Source organism: Vombatus ursinus, unplaced genomic scaffold (assembly GCF_900497805.2).
Source record: "Vombatus ursinus unplaced genomic scaffold, bare-nosed wombat genome assembly UNPS02000580.1, whole genome shotgun sequence".
Classification (NCBI taxonomy): domain Eukaryota; kingdom Metazoa; phylum Chordata; class Mammalia; order Diprotodontia; family Vombatidae; genus Vombatus; species Vombatus ursinus.
Window position 1 is genome coordinate 1,965,611 of NW_020940358.1, and position 18,047 is coordinate 1,983,657.

General features: G+C 45.5%; 1 protein-coding gene across 5 annotated transcripts in view; it reads right to left on the reverse strand.

Moving 5' to 3' along the window:
• Positions 1-17,685, reverse strand: part of GRIN1 (glutamate ionotropic receptor NMDA type subunit 1) — a 39,281-nt gene extending 21,596 nt beyond the window's left edge. For 2 of the 5 annotated variants that reach the window (XM_027849385.1, XM_027849382.1), the window contains exons 1-5: positions 17,413-17,670; positions 13,102-13,236; positions 8,825-9,001; positions 4,934-4,996; positions 3,978-4,078 (exon numbers count right to left, since the gene is read on the reverse strand). In XM_027849385.1, the coding sequence (XP_027705186.1) occupies positions 3,978-4,078; positions 4,934-4,996; positions 8,825-9,001; positions 13,102-13,236; positions 17,413-17,670 (734 nt within the window). Of the gene's footprint in view, positions 1-3,977; positions 4,079-4,933; positions 4,997-8,824; positions 9,002-13,101; positions 13,237-17,412 lie in introns of all 5 variants that reach the window. The other 3 variants (XM_027849402.1, XM_027849394.1, XM_027849409.1) reach the window with 2 other exon arrangements.
• Between the last annotated feature and the right edge of the window lie 362 nt (positions 17,686-18,047).

The window sequence follows — 18,047 nt, forward strand, 5'->3', positions numbered from 1 at the left end:
TGTTGTATCTTATTAGGTCACTAGATCTTCCTTGATACCTAGCATCAGGCAGGCCTTTGATAAAAGCTAAAACTGAAATGTTTTCCTCTTTTTTTTTCTCAAATATTCAAACACAGCAGTTTTGGGAGAACAGAGTGGGGGTTGCATTGTGATAGAATCCAAGGACAGATCTAAGGAAGTGTGAGGAAGTGACAACATCAAGGGCAAACAGCCATATTAATGTGCCTGGCTTCCCTTTTCATAGTGGTGTTTGGATCATCATTTGAGCATTCTTTAAAAAAAAAAAAAAATCAGTCCTAATGGGATTCTTGTATAGAAGACTTCAGGAAAAATCCAGATTTATCTCATTAGGAAATTTGTCCTTTTTGAATGCTTTGAAATCTTTTCTGAATCTATTTGTATTACCAGCCTGTATTAAGGCAAATCAGTTTATCTTCTCTGAACTTCACTTTCCTCATTTGCATTAATATCATGGCATGTAGAGCTGGAAGGGGCCCTAGGGATCATCTGGTCCAATCTCTTGTTTTACAGATCCAGAAATTGAGTCCCAGGGATACGAAGTGTCTTGTTCAAGCTCACAGAGTCAGTAACTAGCAAAGTTACTCCTCTGACACCTAAGCTATAGTTCTTTTCATTACAATAAGGCTGTTTCTGTGAAGGCGATGGACTAAGAGCACTTTCAGCTCTAAATTCTTGAGTTCTATGATCTTGGGGCAATGAGTTACTAAGTTTATTTCCAGGGGTGTGCTAATTCCACGTGAGCTTTTACACCTCCGAAATCAGCAACTGCTATAAATCAAGACTTGATTTATTGTTTTGTTGATTGTCTAGACTTAAGAAAGTGATGGAGAAAAATGTTAATAATGCCAGTTGAACCTAAAAATGTGTTCTGCATACACCTATCCACTCAGAGCAGATTGTTAAACATTTACCAGCACACATTAATTTACTTTTCAAAGTGGAATGTAAAACTTTCCCCAAAAAACCTCTTTCCATCTTCTTTTCCTAGTGTCTGGCATTTGGTGATTATCTATGTCATCCTTTCCCATATTTTTTTAGCCTCCATCCCTATAAGCTAAAGTGTCCTCATCTTCTCCACAAGTCCTTACTTATTTTCCCTTTCTAATACCCCAACTCAAGTTATTTTCCTGTTGTGATCTTTACCCCCTCCCCTTCACCCAAGTTTCTTTTCTTGGATCATAATTGTCATCTTTCTCAGACCTTTCCTAGTGTATCTGTCCAGAAGGGCAGTGGCCAGACCTATCCACAGCTCTGCTAGGATAGATGAATGTTTTTTAGTAGACAAGGACAAGAGTTTTCTGTTTTAATTTCCAGCTTACCTCTTAATGCTGTCTAATATTGTGGAAGGTCACCATAGCCACAGTCACACACAAGATCTACATCTTCATGGAATGATCTACAATGATGACCTTGCATCCTTGCTCCATCTCTTTCCCCAGAGCTCAGGGCCTGCCAGTCTACAAATGTGGTTGGGTGATATGTTCCTTGTGTATCACAAAGTATGACTTCAGCCCACATTGAAATTCATGGTTTACTTTTCTGACATCTCATCCAACCTCAAAAAGCATAATGGTGGCCAGATACATTCCAGAGTCTAGGGGAGAGATGGATTGTTAGAACTAGTACAGAGGTTGTGGGAGACCAAGAAGAACAGAACAAGGACCAGCCAGCTTTGGACACTTAAGCCCCTTTACACCTGGGCAATCCCATCACAGAGATTCCTGCAATTGATCTTAGTATGCAATATCATCTTGGGATGACATGACACTACTAAAGTCATTGGCAAAAATGGACAGCATGGTGTAGAGGCAAGAATATTGGATGGGGAATCAAATTAAGAAATCCTAGTTCTGGTCTTCTATCACCTGACTATGTGGTCTTGAATGGGCTATTTCCCTTTTTTGAAGGGAGTTTCCTCATCTGCCAAATTCTGGCATTGCTCTTTAAGGCTCTTCCAGTTCTGACTGTCTGGGAGTCTATGAAATATCCCTGTAACTCCCTCTTTTAACTAATTTGTAGGAAATGCAAAATAAACCATTCTCCAGAGTACCCCACTATCTACATTTCTCCTTTGATAAGATTTTTTTTTTGTCTATCTCTAAAACAGCTGTGGACTTGATGTACTAGCTAGGACCATATAGGAGGAAAAATGGATAAGAATGAACCTTGGTGGGGACTTAGAAGAGGGAATGATTCTCAAACATATAAAGAACTGAGTCAAATTTATAAAAATTAAGAGCTATTTCCCAATTGATAAATGATCAAAAGATATGATCAGTTTTCAATGAAGTAATCAAAGCTATCTATAGCCATATTAAAAAAAATACTCTAACTCACTGTTGATAGGAGAAATGCAAATCAAAACAATTCTGTGATACTACCTCATGCTTATTAGATTGACTAACAGGACAGAAAAGAAAAATGACAAATGTTGGAGGCAGTATGGGAAAAATGAGACTTTAATGCACTGTTGGTGCAGTTGTGAACTGATTCAATTCAATCATTCTGTAGAGCAATTTGGAACTTTGCCCAAAGGGCTATAAAACTATACATACCCTTTGACCTAGCAATACCACTACACATCTGTATACCAAAAGAGATAAAAAAAAAAAAGAAGGACTTACATGTACAAAAATATTTATAGCAACTCTTTTCTAGGGGTAAAGAATTAGAAGTTGAGGGAATGCTCATCAATTGGGGAATGGCTGAATAAATTGTGATATGTGATTATGATGGCATATTATTGTACTATAAGAAATGGTGAATACGATGCTCTCAGAAAAACTTGGAAAGACTTACATGGGCTGATGCAAAGTGAAAGGTACTGTGTACAAAATAATAGCAATATTGTAAGATGATCAGCTATGAATGACTTGGCTATTCTCAGCAATACAACAATCCAAGACAACTCTGAAGAACTTATGATGAAAAATGCTATCCATCCCCAGAGAAAGAACTGATGGTGTCTGCATACAGATTGAAGCATACTTTTTTTTGCTTAATTTTTCTTGAGTTTTTTTCCTTGTCAACACTTTCTTTTACAACATAACTGTTATGGATATGTTTTGCATGACTACACATATATAACCTATATCGAATTGCTTGCCTTCTCAGTGAGGGGAGGTGGGGAGGGAGGAAGGGAGAAAATTTAAAACTCAAAGTTTTAAAAATGAATATCAGAAAATGTTTTTCCATGTAACTGGGGGAAAATAAAATACTAAATAAAAGCAAAAAAAAGAAAAAGAAAAAGAAGAGGGAATGACCCAAAGGTGGGTAATGATGCTTTAAGTCTTAAAATGAAATAATTTAAATACAATTATTAAGCATGTTTAGTTGGACTGCATTGATATAAAACATTAAGTTTTTTAAAATAAAACATTTATTTATCTTTTTAAGAAAGAAAGAATGTTGAACTTAGACTTAAGACATTTAGATTTGAACAGTGGCTGAAAGATACTCTCTATTTATGTGACCTTGGATTCATCACTTAACCTTTGTGAGCCTTAGTTTCCTCTCGTGTGAAATAAGGTTAATACTTGTACTTCTTCCACCACAGGACAGTTAAGTGAAAAGTACTTTTTTTTTTTAAGTCTCAAGGAACTCTATAAATATTATTTTGTTTCCAATTCCAATTCAGTCTTATAAGTCTGTGTTGCCTTAGTTTGTAAATGTGAAAGGCCTTGTGGAACTTGAAATATTCTATTACTTTCTCTAGTAACTCTGTAGCATGAAGAAGTGTGTGTGTTTGTGTGCATGTGTGTGTGTTTGTGTGTGTGCTTGCTCTCATGGGAGGGCATATGTAATTTGGGTAGGGTGGAATAAGGGCTACAGAGGGGATGAGGTAGAGATGAAAAGCTCTATGTTATGGGGAGTTAGGTCAGAACAGGGATAAAACCCTGAGGCCTCAAGATGGGGTTTAGGTGCAGGTGACAAAGTATCCTTGACTTCTGACTTACCTGGCTGAGAGGATGATCACTCGGGCCTCCAGCTCTTGGGCTTCCTTCAATAATGCTGTCACATTCTTTGTCCCAGGTTCAAACTGCAGCACCTTCTCTGCCTGTGGTTATGAACCGGAGTGTTAGGGGGCTGCTGGGTCCGATACGGGCGCCTCTCTGGCGCAATGGGGCCGCAGCCACCAGTAACCCCAAACGGCAATTCAGGTAAACTAAGGCTGTTGCCGTTTCTTCCTTTATTTCCTCTCCTTTTCCACTCACTCCTTCTCCGTTCCTTCTCTCTTTCCTTGGCTCCCTTGTTCTTGCTCTCTCTCTCTTTCTCGCTCTCGTTTTCGCTCTCCCTCTCTCAATCAATCTCAAACTCTCTCGCGCTCTCTCTCTCTCGCGCTCTCTCTTTCTCTCCTTTTTGCACTGTGCATGCAAACTGAAGTGGACCGAGACTCAGAAAGAGGCGTGCAGCGGACAGGTAACAGAAAAAAGGCTTTCGGAATGCAACCGGGAACTCAGACGGGGGCGTCTTTTCCAGAACCGCGGGAAATCCGCAAAGGCCCCGATTTAGGCAGTGGCCAGCAGGAGTAGCCCCGTCCCCAGGTGACCAGGTAGGGGCGGCTCCCTCCCGGGTTTCAAAAAGGAAACCCTGGCGGGTCCCAACGGTTCACATGCATTTCCCAGAGAGAGCTCGTCCTCCTCCTCCAGCTGACTGTGCTTCTCTCTCTCTTTCTTTCTCTCTCTCTGTCTTTCTCTCTGTCTCTTCAAACAAAACTACCAGCTCGGCACCGCCACGTGCGCCCATGTTGCCAGCACCAGCCTGCCTCGACTTTAGAGTTATTCCTTGTTTGGTTAAAGCCCTCTCGCTCAAAGGCGAAGGCGAACGCCTGAGGGCTGGTGTCTGTGACTCTCACAGGCACCTCAGTGACTACCTAGGTCGGTGGGCGGCGTGCACGTCCATGCAAAGATACCTTGGGTCCTCGCTTGTTGTCATAGGAAAGTTGGTCGAGGTTTTCATAGTTCCTTTTTTTACTCTGATGGATAATGTGCACAGAGAAAATATGCAGACACAGAAGAAGATTATAAACAGCTGAAAATGACGAGCACTAAAGCAAATCCAACATCACCGCCTCTCCACGGTCTGCATGAGGGCCACGTAGCCATGGAGCTTGCAAACACCATATTTCCCCTGGGAGAGTTAGGGCAGGGAGGGGCGGGGACCAAGAGTGGGGGAGACTGGTGCTGGCGGGACAGCTCCTGTCCAAGGAGCTAGGCATTACGAAATAGCTCATACCTTGGGGAAAGAAAAGTGTGTTGGCATTTGGATCCCGCTCCCCTCCCCCTACCCATATGTCACTCAGTCTGTGTCCTTGTGTGTCCCCATTTCCAACCCATCCTTGTCCAAAATTGTGTCACTATATATCCTGATCCATGGTCTACCATCTGCATTCCAAGATGTATGAGGGGCTGACAGCTCTGCCTTTCCTCCAGTGAGCACAATTGAATATTGGGCTTCACTGTAGGAGATGGCTGTTGGATTGGATTGGTCTAAATTTTCAGACAATATATGGAGAACTAGGTCTTAAGAAGAGTGTATGACTGTCTTGAGAAGAGTGTATGACTGTTTCATATATACACACAGATAGGAGGAATATATATATATATATATACATATACATATACATATATACATGCACACACACATACGGTAGAATCTATATGCTAGTCGTTAAGAACCTAGACAATCAGGAGGGTGATAGCTGCATGAAATTATCTAGGGAGAAAAGGAAATTCCATCTCATTTCTCCTCCCTAAGTGGCTATGAAGTACTGATGAATTGGCTTGTGAGACTGATGCAATGCCAGGCAGAACAGAAAAAAATTGTGTGATCGGGGCCCACAGGCAGTGCCCAAAGTAGACAAACCCTGCTTGGGCTGTCCTCAGACTTTCCAGAGGATATGCATCCTTCCCAATAGCAGCCACTTGCCCACCCCACCCTGCCACCAATTCACTGCTAAGAATGAAAGCCTGAGCTACGACCTATGAGCTATGAGCTCTCTGGGCAGAACATTTAGGATGAGGCACTGAGTGTGTGTGTGTGTGTGTGTGTGTGTGTGTGTGTGTGTATTTGGGAAAGGCCCTGGTTGTATTTTATATCATCACCACATGGGTCAGGAACATTCCCTCCCTCCCCCATCACCCAATCCCCAGCTTCCTTTGTAATTTGTGACCCTTCCTCAAGAAACCTTTCTGTACAATATGGAAAGACCTGCAGCTTTGACCTTGCGCAAAAGACTAAAAGTATATGGGTCAAACTTAAAAGTTATAGGGTCTTCCCAAATCTTACTGATATGTCTCTGGAGGAGGGGTTACAAATCTGCTATGAATTTGCCATAGGTTGTGTTTCCAGCCTGTAGCAATTCTGAGGAACAAGGTTCTTCAGCTCACTCCCTAATCAGTAAAGTGAGATAGCCTGGGATTCATTTTCATGTTCCACTCTACTCACCCTAAGTGTAATATTTGAGGTTTGGCAAACAGGCCCCAAGTCTTCCTTGGGCCTCTCCCCTCTGTAATTTTATAAGCCCAAATCTCTCCTCTCTGCCTTTGTATTTACAAATTAGTCTTTTTCTCTGCCCTCCCTCTGGGCCCTCAGACTTTTCTCCCCTTCCTTTGAGACCATTTCTAGTATCTATTGTAAGAGTCTTATATCTATTCTAAGGATCAGTATTCTGGTGTAAATGCATTATAGGTTGTATGAGAGTTATGGAGTCACAGAGTTGTCAGTTTTCTGGAAGAAATCTTAGAGAACAGCTAGTCTTATTTCTTAGCACAGTGCCTGGCACATAGTACGTACTTAATAAATGTTTCCCTATTATATTGTATTATCTCCCTCATTTTGCAAGTGCATAAATTGAAACCCAGAGAAGGGTTATATTTTTCTCAAGGTCATATATGCATTGTGTTAGAGGCAGAGCCAAGACCCTGGCTCCCAGTCCAGAACGCTGTCCAATGTATCACCTTGTTTCTCAAAACAAAACAAAACTTAGCACCACCTACAAATGCATAGATTTCATTGTGCATTTCCTACTCCAGACTATTTATTTAAAAATATTAAATAAGGATGATTCTAACATTGATCACTGGGGGAGGGGGGCCCACTGTTTATATTTTTCTAACTTGAGAGGGGAGACATGACCCCTGATCTCAGGAGCTCCCAGTCCTAGCGAGATATCCCTAACTCCAGAAAACCCATTCTCATGACTTCTCTGTCAGCTAGAAAGGGTGCCAACCTCCAAGGATCTATAAAATGGGTCAAAATTTGAAGAGTGCCCTAATGTCTTCCCCATTTCCCAGGGCCCCCAGCCCCAGAATCCCCTCTCTTCCTGTTTCTCCTAACATTAGTTCTGGACTGGCAAACACCCTAATTGAGCCCAAGAGTTGTCTTGAGTACAGACACGGGACAGAATGGGGATATGTGTAGGATAAGTCTCTGGCTTCCCTCTTAATCCAAGGAAGCAATGGTGCATTCAAAGATTTGGTTCATGACCAGGGTTGATAGTCATGAACCAAAGGAACTGAGGTCATGGTAGAGGGTGAGAGGGCTTGATTGGAAAGCATGAATATCAGCACCTCTGAAGGAAATGGAGACTAAATGCTTCAGTCCTTAGATCCCCAGCACTGGTGGTGGGAAAGATATAGGAGGGCACAAGAAAGGGAAGATGAGAGTAGAGAAGCCAGGGAGAACACAGAGGGAAAGGTAGGACTCCAAGGGCATGGGGAAACACTTCAACCTCTTTTCCATTTGTGCTAAGGGCAATTTTCCACCCATGCCCCAGAATAGCTGGAGAAATAAGACTTAGGAAGGGAGAATCAGGTACCTGGGAAAGGGGAGAGAGAAAAGGGCTAGAGCCTGGGCCCTTCTCTGGGATAGGGTCCCTGTCCCAAAGAGGTTGTGTCTGGGTGGCCAGTCTCAGGAGTGCTGTGACTCTCTGAGATTTGTCTTGGTTGAGTTCTGATGAGTAGGAGGCCTGGAGATTGTAGAGGTTGGGTGGATTTAAGAGCTCCAAGGTCCATGCCCAGATAAAGACCTCCCATTCCCAGGCTTGGGGTGAGGTGAATAATAGGATCATAGACTTAGAGCCTGGAGGGAACTCAGAGGCCTACTAGTCCAAACCTCTCATTTTACCAAGAAGGAAACTGAGTTTGATGGAAGTTTAAATGATTGGTTCAAGGTCACACAGGCAGTAAATGTCAGAGGAAGGGATTTGAACCTAGAGCCTCTGACTCCAGAGTCAGTGCTCTTTCCAACATACCATGCTACCTCCCAATCATCAAAGTGAGCTCTCTAAAGAAACAAACAGAGCTAAGGGCTGGGCTACATGGCTCATTGACTCACACTCAGGAGGGAAGTATACTTGAAGGGACTCCAGTGGACTGGCCTATGCCCACTTTCTAGGCACATGGCCCAGGGAGATGTATTAGTGAGCACAGGGACAGTTCCAGGGCAGGGGGCTCCATGCCAGGGTGCAGAGGAGAACAGCCCTGCTTGAAGCCCCCCACACTCAGCCCAAGGGGCTCCTGGAGGCAGGGGCAGGGTGGTGTTTGCAGAACTCCAGGTTATGTGACCCTTTGCCAGTAGGGATGACACGTGGGAGATTTCGACTATGGCAAAGCACGTGAAATGAACCAAGTACAGATTGGGTTGGGCGCTCGTCAGACATGGTGATGCCAGCCATGGCACAATGGAAAGAGAAGGGTGTTTTACACATAGGAGCTACAGACACTGCGGCCCTGCCCCAGGCGGCCTCTGCCCTCTGCTCCTCGCCTCAGCTGCCTCCCTCAACCACCCCTGTCCCCCTCACCTTGGACTCCCGCTCCTCCAGAAGTGTTTCTAGGCGCTTTTGGGCTGCCCGGCCCTCGTGGTCATCGCTGACAATGAGGATGATGTGGTTCCAGCTGTAGACACGCATCATCTCAAACCAGACGTTTGATTGGTGGGAGTATGGAGGCACAGTCCGAAGGAAGCTCAAATGGATGCTCTGTAGGGGGCACAGGAGAGACTGAGGGGGACGGGAGCTATAGTATGTGTGTGTATGTATGTGTGTCTGTGTGTGTGTGTGTGTGAGTGTGTGTGTGTGTGTGTGTGTGTGTGTGTGTGTAGGAACTGGGGTAGGGAACAGGGACTCAGGAGCATAGAGGCCAAGGGGACCAGAGTTCAGGACTATACGTAGGCCAAAGGAGCAAGTGGCTAGAAGGACTTGAGTCCTGGAGTGTGGGGATGTGGAGGCCAAGGAGAGACAGAGTCTGGGGTGGGAGAACCTAAGAGGTGAGAGAAGCCTGAGAGGTAAGAGATTGAGGAGAGCAGAGGCTTGAGGGGAATTGGGATTTTGGGGGATGGGAAACGAGCAAAGGGTCCCTAATTGGATGGAGGCTGGGGAGTCAATTGGAAACTGAGAGGGCAGATATTTTCACCCAGATCCTCCCATTCTCCCCAACTCATGCCACCGCTGGCCAGGCTAACACTTACCGGTCTAAGAGACTAGGCACTGTCCCAGTCATGGGATCCCTCTTGGTACCGCTTCTGTCTCTATGCTCCCTACCCCCTTACCTCTTGTTTCCCTCCCACACCTTAAAATCAAAATCACAGAATTTTTATTTGTAAAGTCCCTCAAAGGCCACCCAGCCCAACTTTAACCCAACACTGGACTGCTTATTTACAGCATCCTTGCCAAGTGATGATTGAACCTCTGCTCAAACATTTCAAGTAATGGAATACCAAGGGAGCCCATTCTAGCTTCAAAAAGTTCTTTTTGTCAAGAACTCCTTTGTTTTTGAGTCAATATCTGTCTCCCTGTAACTTTTGCCTATTGGTCCTAGGTTCTGATCTCTAGGAAAAAACAGAATAAGCCTGATCTTTTCTACAGGACAACCATTTGGATATTTGAAGACAGATATCATGTCCCCTTATAAGGTTTTTCTTCTCCAGGCTAAACATCCCAAATTCCTTCACTATATGATTTGGTCCCCATGTTATTTGATTTCAAGTCCCCTTATCATGCTGGTGGTAATAGTTTTCATAGTTTTCTCTTCTAGAAATGCTCAAATTCATCCATGTACCTTCTAAAACCTGAATCCTCAAACTAAGCACAGTGCTCCAGATGTGGCTTGATGAGGGCACAGTACAGTGGGACTATGACTTCTCTCATTTGGGATATTGTACTTCTTTTGATGTAACCTAAGATTACAGTAGGAGGTTTTTTTGGGCTGTTGTATCACACCCTTAACTGATACAGAGCATACAATTCACTAAAATCCCCAGGTCTTTTTCACATGATCTGCTATTTACTCACTCATTCTTCCTTCATTGTGTACTTGTGTAAATGATTTAAAAAAAATCCAAGTGTCCATCATTGCAGGAACCTGAGATATTTTTGAAACTTGGGGGTAAGATAAACTGATCTAGGCAGTGAGAGGGACTAAGGGTTACTGTGCTCTATGTGTCTTCAAATATCTGAAAGGCGGTCATGTGAAAAAGTGATTAGACTTGTCCCATTTGTCTTTAAGAGTAGAACTGGGACCAATGGGTAGAAGTGACATAACAGGGCAACGTGACCTTCAAACCTTCAACATAAAGGGCTTCCAATCCTCTTTGTCTCCAGCAGTGCTGGCTTTCCCCATCCTCTGGAGCTGACAAGGTCACTGTTGCCACCCCACCAAGCCTCCAAGCTTGTGCTTATCTCTGCCTGTGCTGGGAGAGGCAAGGAAAAAACCTTTCCTTCCTGTTTTAGTCAAGACAAGGTTGGAATTTGTTAAAAGGAACTTTCACTAAGAGACTACAAAAGCAAAATCACCAGCTGGACTGCCTTCCCCCCCTCCCCCAACTTGCCACCATCAGTTGAACAACCAATAGCCTTAAGAACCACAAAATTAGAGAAATCAGTGAGCTTTACAGAGTCCAGATCTCTGATCTAGTGAAAATCTGTCCACAGATGGTCTCATCTGGGATAGTTTAAAGTGGCTTCTAATTTTCAGTTCTTTCCTCTATCTCAGCCCTGTTTGGGGGTACCTAGCCTTGAAGCTCCTCTTTTGAGTGTTGAACATCTACCTTATCTAGCTCCTCCTTTAGTTCTCTTCTCCCCAGGGGAAGGGCTGAGTTCTGAGAATGCTAAACTGATTAGTATTTGACAAGTTGCTAAGATATTTTTGTAGTCATAGAAGAGCACATTATAGATGATTTCATTGGAATTTGGGGCAGACAGTCCCTTCTTCTTCAACATACTTTCCCTTATACTAACTGAAAGGTATAGGGTTCATTCCGTAGGCTCTCCTTCCCTCCTGGGCTTTATAAGATGAAAAGACTGTTCTCTGTGTGTCTATTTTTTCCCATTCTGTGATTTTCAGGCCTGAGGAACTCCTGGAAAGGGTGCCCGAGGGACACTCCTTGATCCAGGGATGTACTCCACCTATGCATCCAAGTTCTTGTAGCTCCCAGAGGCATCTGTTTGATTTAGTGATTGTGTTTGTCATGGTGTTTAACCACTCCAGTGTCCTGTAAATGATCTATGAGCAGAATGATTTTCCCAAGAAATGCATGCATAGTTTTCAAATGATGGTGATGAAGGGGATGACACCTCCCCCCCAGGGGCAGATCTTGAGAGCCCAGATATGAAAGGACTTTCATCATTCAGAGCTGTCTGTCAGAGACCTTGAGCAAGTCACTTCTCCCCTCAAGGACTCAATTTCTCCATTTGTACAATGAATGGGTTGGATTAATGATCTCATCTCTAAGGTCCTTTCTAGCCTGAAGTTCACTTCATTCATTGGTCCTTAAATGCAGTGGGTACTTTGTTACCTCCAAATCTAGAATGCCCTTCCCCATACCTTTCCACTTATTTAAACTCTTTCTAGTCTTTAGATCCCAATTCCAGTCTCTGGGCAGCTCTTCCATGAAAAGTCCCCTGACAGCCCCAGGTCATAATGTTCTTTGTCTACTCAATTCCCTGAAGGGTTGCTAGATTGAGGCATTTGCTGGGCACTGATCTCACAGGATCTTGAATTACCTCTCTTTTCTTGTGCTTGGTCAGTCTTCAGGGCAAAGGACTCTGCCTCCTACATCTTTGTCTCCCCAGCATAAAGCACAGTAAGCATTCAATAAACAGGTGTTGATTGATTAATGAGGGAAGGCCCCCCACTGTGTGAAGTGGATTTACTTGGCCCTGAAACTGCCTTCTTTTTGTTTCAACATTGGCTCCCTGGAATTTGGTAGGTGGAGGAGGGGAGGGAATGTGTTTCCCCTCTGTGCCCCAAATGACCCAGTCCTGAGCTGGGGCTAGACTTTAACATCCCTTTATGTAATCTCAGAGAAAACTGCTGGCCCTCCAGTGGGGCAGCACAGGAATAAGGTCTGGGGGATGACAAGGAGGCAGGCGAAGCTCATTAAAGCATCTTCTATGGACTGTCTTGAGTGGACAAACTGTGATATTTGGTCATGAAACATGGTAACTTTTCTAGCAAACTTATTTCCTTCATGCCAAGCAGGAGAGCAGATAGGCATTGGTCTCCCTTTCCCAGAAGAAAAGTCTTGGCCCTATCTTCTTCTAGGGCTGGGGGTGCGATGAAGGCACTGAGCATCAGGCATGACTGCTTGGCCTTCTTAATTGCTGGCTTTGGCTAATGGACCTCGGAAGCAACCTTTCTGTCATCCTGGAAATGCTGTCTAGTGGCTGGTTATTGGACACCTTAGACTAGGGAACTTTCCCTCACCCTCCGCTTTGTGCAGGGCCCTCCAGCCTTTGCCACTGACATAAAGTGATCTGGGTTCCTCCTAGGGTCATGCGTAGCCCCAGAGGGAAACCATTTGGACCCCACATTCACGTGGGGGCTGGAAGAGCTGGGGTGCTCAGGACTACTAGTCCCAGGGTTCCTCCTTTGTACCACCACTCACCTACTGCCCATTCAGACCCGATTTTCTTCCTCTCTCTTGCTCACTTCTGGCCCCCAGATTCCTTGAGGCCTGAGGTTATCAGTCAGCTGTCTCTAGCCACAGAACTGCTGCCCATAGGCCAGGTCTACCCCAGTCTGACACACAATGCAGGGCAGAGTGCTGACCAGGGCATCGAGGGGCACATGCGGGAGTTACCTTGTCGGAGTAGATGGACATGCGGGTGGTGAGCCCCAGGACGGGGATGCGGTAGAAGCCGGCTGTGTAGGAGACGGGGGTTGGAGTGAAGTGGTCGTTGGGGGTAGGTGGGTGGCTAACTAAGATTGCGTAGACCTGTGGACATAGGATATGAGGTCAGTGGGGGTTGTGGGTCTGGGGGGGCCCAGGCATGCCAGCCAGCACTGCCCATGAGCCCACCCTCCCACCATACTGGCTGTTGACAAATGGAGGCCAAGGCTGGCAAGCAGAAGTTGAGTCCACTGATGTCGGAGGATGTAGAAACTAGGGCTGAGGGAAATAAAAAAAGCCACAGGAGGTTGCCCAAAGTTGGAGGTACCTCCCCCCCCTCCACATACACACATGCATACCTCCACCACCATCACCATTACCAAACAATATCTACATATGGACATATATGCCTTATATGCATACATTGCCTAAACATACATATAATCACATACAGAGACCCCCCCCCATCCTTACCCTGGTCTCCCGCATAGTATACATACAGGCACATGTAATAGTAATAATGATAATGATAGCTGGCATTAACATTTCCCAAAGTGTTTCATATACAAGATTTCATCAGAATCTCATTACAACACTCGGACTGTAAAGCCCCCTCTGAGACCATTAGTGAAAATGACAGAATCCAGGATCAGCAGAGCCTTAGCTAAGATTCAGAGAAGCAGAGGCCAGAGAGTAAGCTATCAGAACCAGCCTCCATACACATCTGTAGGGTATTACCTGCCTGCTTTGGCCATATCTTTGTTGAGGCATTAAAGAGGTACAGAAACTGGGGAGCAGAGGACATCTGAGGGAGCTGGGTAGTAAGAAGGTAAGCAGGGTAAGGCAAGACAAAGAAGGTAAGGCAAACCTATCTGACTGATAGATTTGGAAAGGAAGCTCAGACCTTCAGGGAAAGGGGTGTTTCCCTGTTTCTTGTTATAGGGTCTGACTAAGAGTCTGCCCACTCTGAGGAAGGCGTGGGAGTGAGAACGCCAAGCTGGAAAGAACAGGGTACAAATCAAATTCTCAGAATGGCATTGAAACCCTCCTCCAACTCCCTTCTTCCCCCATTCAATTGTCAGAACTCAGTGGCTGAAGGAAACATAAAGGGCCCACCTTGGGGAATGAGAGCCAGTTTCTAGCCACTGACCTCTTCATGGGCGTGTTGATCAGTGATAGGTTGATTTTTAGTAGGTATAAAATCAAGATATCGCTGGAGTTTCCCCTAGTTGGTGGAGTGAGCAGTCCCCACTAAGGGGAACCCCTCTCCCAAAGGCCCCGGGGGTCCCAGTAGACCATAGCAACATAAAGAAGATGTGAATCTTGCACATATCAACAAGGGCCTAGGAAGCTGTCTTTTCTTTATCCAGGAAGGACAAATTCACAGCTAAGTAATCAGGCCCTCCCTTTCCTGATTTTTACAACGTCTCCAATTACCTAAGTCCTTCCCCATGAACTGGCACTAACTGGGACACCACTACTAATTTGTCATAGGATCACAGATTTAGAGCTCTAAGGGATCTTATAGGTCATCTAGTTCAGAAAAAACTGGTGGCTCCACTGATAGGAAGCTGGATCTGGAGACAGACTTGAATTCAAATCTGGCCTCTCAGATACATACTATCTGTGTGACCCACTCTGGGCAAGTCATTTAACCCTCTGTCTGCCTCAGTTTCTTCAACAATAAAATGAGGAGAAGCAGAACTAGTAGGTCTCCCTAGCCTAACTGGACTGGCCTGTGCTGGTCCCAGCCCCTTTGCATCAACATTCCTAGGCAGGGATATTGGTGAGCCAAATTGCTGGCTACAGATGTGGTCTCATAAATGAGCGCCTGGGAGCTAAACAATCAGTCTGGTTGTGAGAAGAATGGTAAATAGATTGTGAATCTGATTCCTGAAAACACTTTTGCTCCCATGTACATATGTACTGTCCCCTCCTAACTCCCCATCCCCTTGTGATCTGGTAAGTGGTAATTTGGAGGCATGGATCTAAGGTACTCCTTTTCCCTCATTCCTCCTCCACAAGGAACACTGTCATAGGGAACAGCTGTTCCCTGCTGGGTGCCTCCATCTATTCTTCAGCCCCCACAATCTCTGACAAGGCAACACTACTTCACACTCCCTCACCTCCTACTGCTTGGATCTGGCTTTGTGTCAGCTTGGGTGAGTGGTCTTAGGAGGAACCTGAGAGCAAGCAGAACCCCACTCCTACATGAATGGACATTCTGGAGAGAGGGTCATTGAGTATAACTTGGCACATGGACAGAGAGCTGAGGTGATTACAGGGGAGTGAACTCTGGATATAGTGGGAAGGTCCAGTGGTGGGTTGGGAGCTGGGGGCCATTTTATTATTTTACAATTAGGACCTTGACAGTGACACTTCCTGAATTAGGTACACATTGCTTAGCATGCCACACACTGTGTGTGGGCACCTGTGCCTTAGGATCTCTGTCTCTGAGTGTGTGTCTCTCTGTCTCTGTGTCTCACTGTCTCTTACATAAAGGACTGCATTGCGGGTAATCCTCTTGGCTTTGTTGGAATTCAAAAGGAAGCTGAGCTCCAGGGGAGGGATAACTTTAGACAGACACAAGGGAAGCTATGTTAACTTATCCTTCCCCTTACTGTGAACCCCTCCTCCCTATGTACACCACACACACACACACACACACACACACACACACACACACAGAGCATATAACCTCTATGTACACTTTACAGAGCCAAGTACATATATTTGTATATATACATATATATTGTGTATGATGTATGTGTATATATACCATACACAAAAGAATATGTCTCACACACCTGTGACATTCCCGTATTCACACACTGTGAGCACAGTATACTGCATATATATTTCATACAAACCCATGTAGAACCACACATGTACCTGTCCCCACGTATAACAGTTATATGTGTAACAGCAACATAGAAAGACAACCATTTTCTCTTCCCATGTAGATATTCACTAATATTATGATGTATGGAGAAGGGAGAATGAGAGAGGCAGAGAAAGATTTGAGGGAACTAAAAGATAAGACATAAGATAAGACAGAAGGACACAGTGATGGCCTCAGGTCCTCTCCTAAAGCTCCATTCTGTGAGTTCATGACTGCTGTTCAGGCATTCACACCCAGCACACACTAAAACACAGAATGATCTCTCTCTCTCTCTCCTTCTCTGTCTGTCTGTCTGTCTCTCTCATGCTTTCCCATTCTCTCTTGCTCTCTATTCCTCCTTTCTCCCTCCCTCTCCCCCCTCCTCCCTCTCTCTCCTGCTTGTTCTCACTCTCCCACTCTCTCCTTTCCCTACCTCCACCTTTCTCTTACTCTTCCTCCCTCCCTCCTTTCTCCTCTTTCTCTTTTCTCCATCATTCTTTTGCTATCCACTTTCCTACTCTATTTCTCACTTTCTCCTCTCCTTTCCTTCCTTCCTCCTCTTTTCCTCTCTCCACCCCCCCCCCCAACAAAATCCTCAGTGCATACCAGATGTCTGCTCTGGCTTCTCTGAGAACTGATGAGGGCAGCAAGATAATTACTCAAATACTGGACCTGGGGACAAAGGTGTGGAGGAATGGATAGATGGACAGATGGCTGCCTGCATTAGAGTCCTTTACAAAGACGTTTTTTCTGACATGACATTGAGGGAATCTGGAGCCAAATGGAATGATCATTGGGGAAGATATTCGATCTGAGGAAGCCAGTTAAGGGAGGAAGGAAATGATAGGAGACTGGAGGGGAGAAGGAGGAAAGAAATGAAGAGGTAGAGGAGGATGAACAGGAAAAAAGGAATTGTAGGAGGTTGCAGAGGAGGAGGATACAGAGGAGAGGGTGTGATAAGGTGGATAAGTGGCTGAAAGAAGAATGATGGAAAGAAGGGAGAAAGAAGAAAATGGAAGGAAAGGAATAAGATGGAGTGGAAGAAGAGAGATGAAGAGGATGATGGAGAAGGAGGGGATGGAGAGAAGGATAGTGAAATGAAGGGGAGAGATGGTGATAGATGAAGAGGGATGAAGAGAGTGGTGGAAGAAAAGATAGTGGAGGCAAGAGGGGGGAGAATAGAGAAGGGAGATGGGTTGGGATGGGAGAAGAGGGAGGAGGGAGAGAGAGGAAGAATGAGAGGAAAGAGACAGGGATTAAGGAGGACGTTGAAGGATATGAAACAGCACAGCACGACAAATGAGAGAGTTAGGGGTTGTATGTGATGGGTATGAATGATGTGAAGGAGGGGGAAAGGATTTAGGGACTAGGATTAGAGCCCCAGAGGAGGGGGAGGGTACCTGGCTGGAGATGAGGTCTTCACACACAGACAAGGCCATCTGGATGGCATTGGGCTTGTGGGTGACCGAGGTAGCATTGAGCTGTATCTTCCAGGATCCATGCCGTTTGTTGGCCTGGTTCACAGCCTCACGAAACATCTGTTCATGCTTTCGGGTGCTCAGAACTGCACCAATGTTAACGATCTTGGGGTCGCAAGCGGCGCGGGCGAAGGAACAAGAGAAGAGCAGGGCGAGCAACAGTAGACGCATCGTGCTCATGGGCCCCAACCTGGGCCCCGGGGTGTTAGCAGCTCCGCACCTGCATGCCCCTGGGCATTCCTAGCTGTGCGCCCCAGGCGCGCTCTACTCCCAGCTCCCCACGCTGTCCGAGGTTCTGAAGTGAAGGATGTGAGCTGCACGGCAGGGGGGCCCAGGAACCCGCAGCGCCTTGTAGGGAACGGGTGAGTGGAGCTAATTGAGGGGACCCAGCGGCAGCAGCTCTGGTCCTGACGCTGTGGCTTTTGCCGCAGCTGCTGCTGCGGGGCTAGCAGGGATTCGCCTGCGGAGCTACAGAGAGAGAGAGAACGACCCCCCCCCAAGCCCCTCCTCGCTTGCCACCCCCGCCTCCGCAAACCTTCCTTCTCCCAACCCCAACC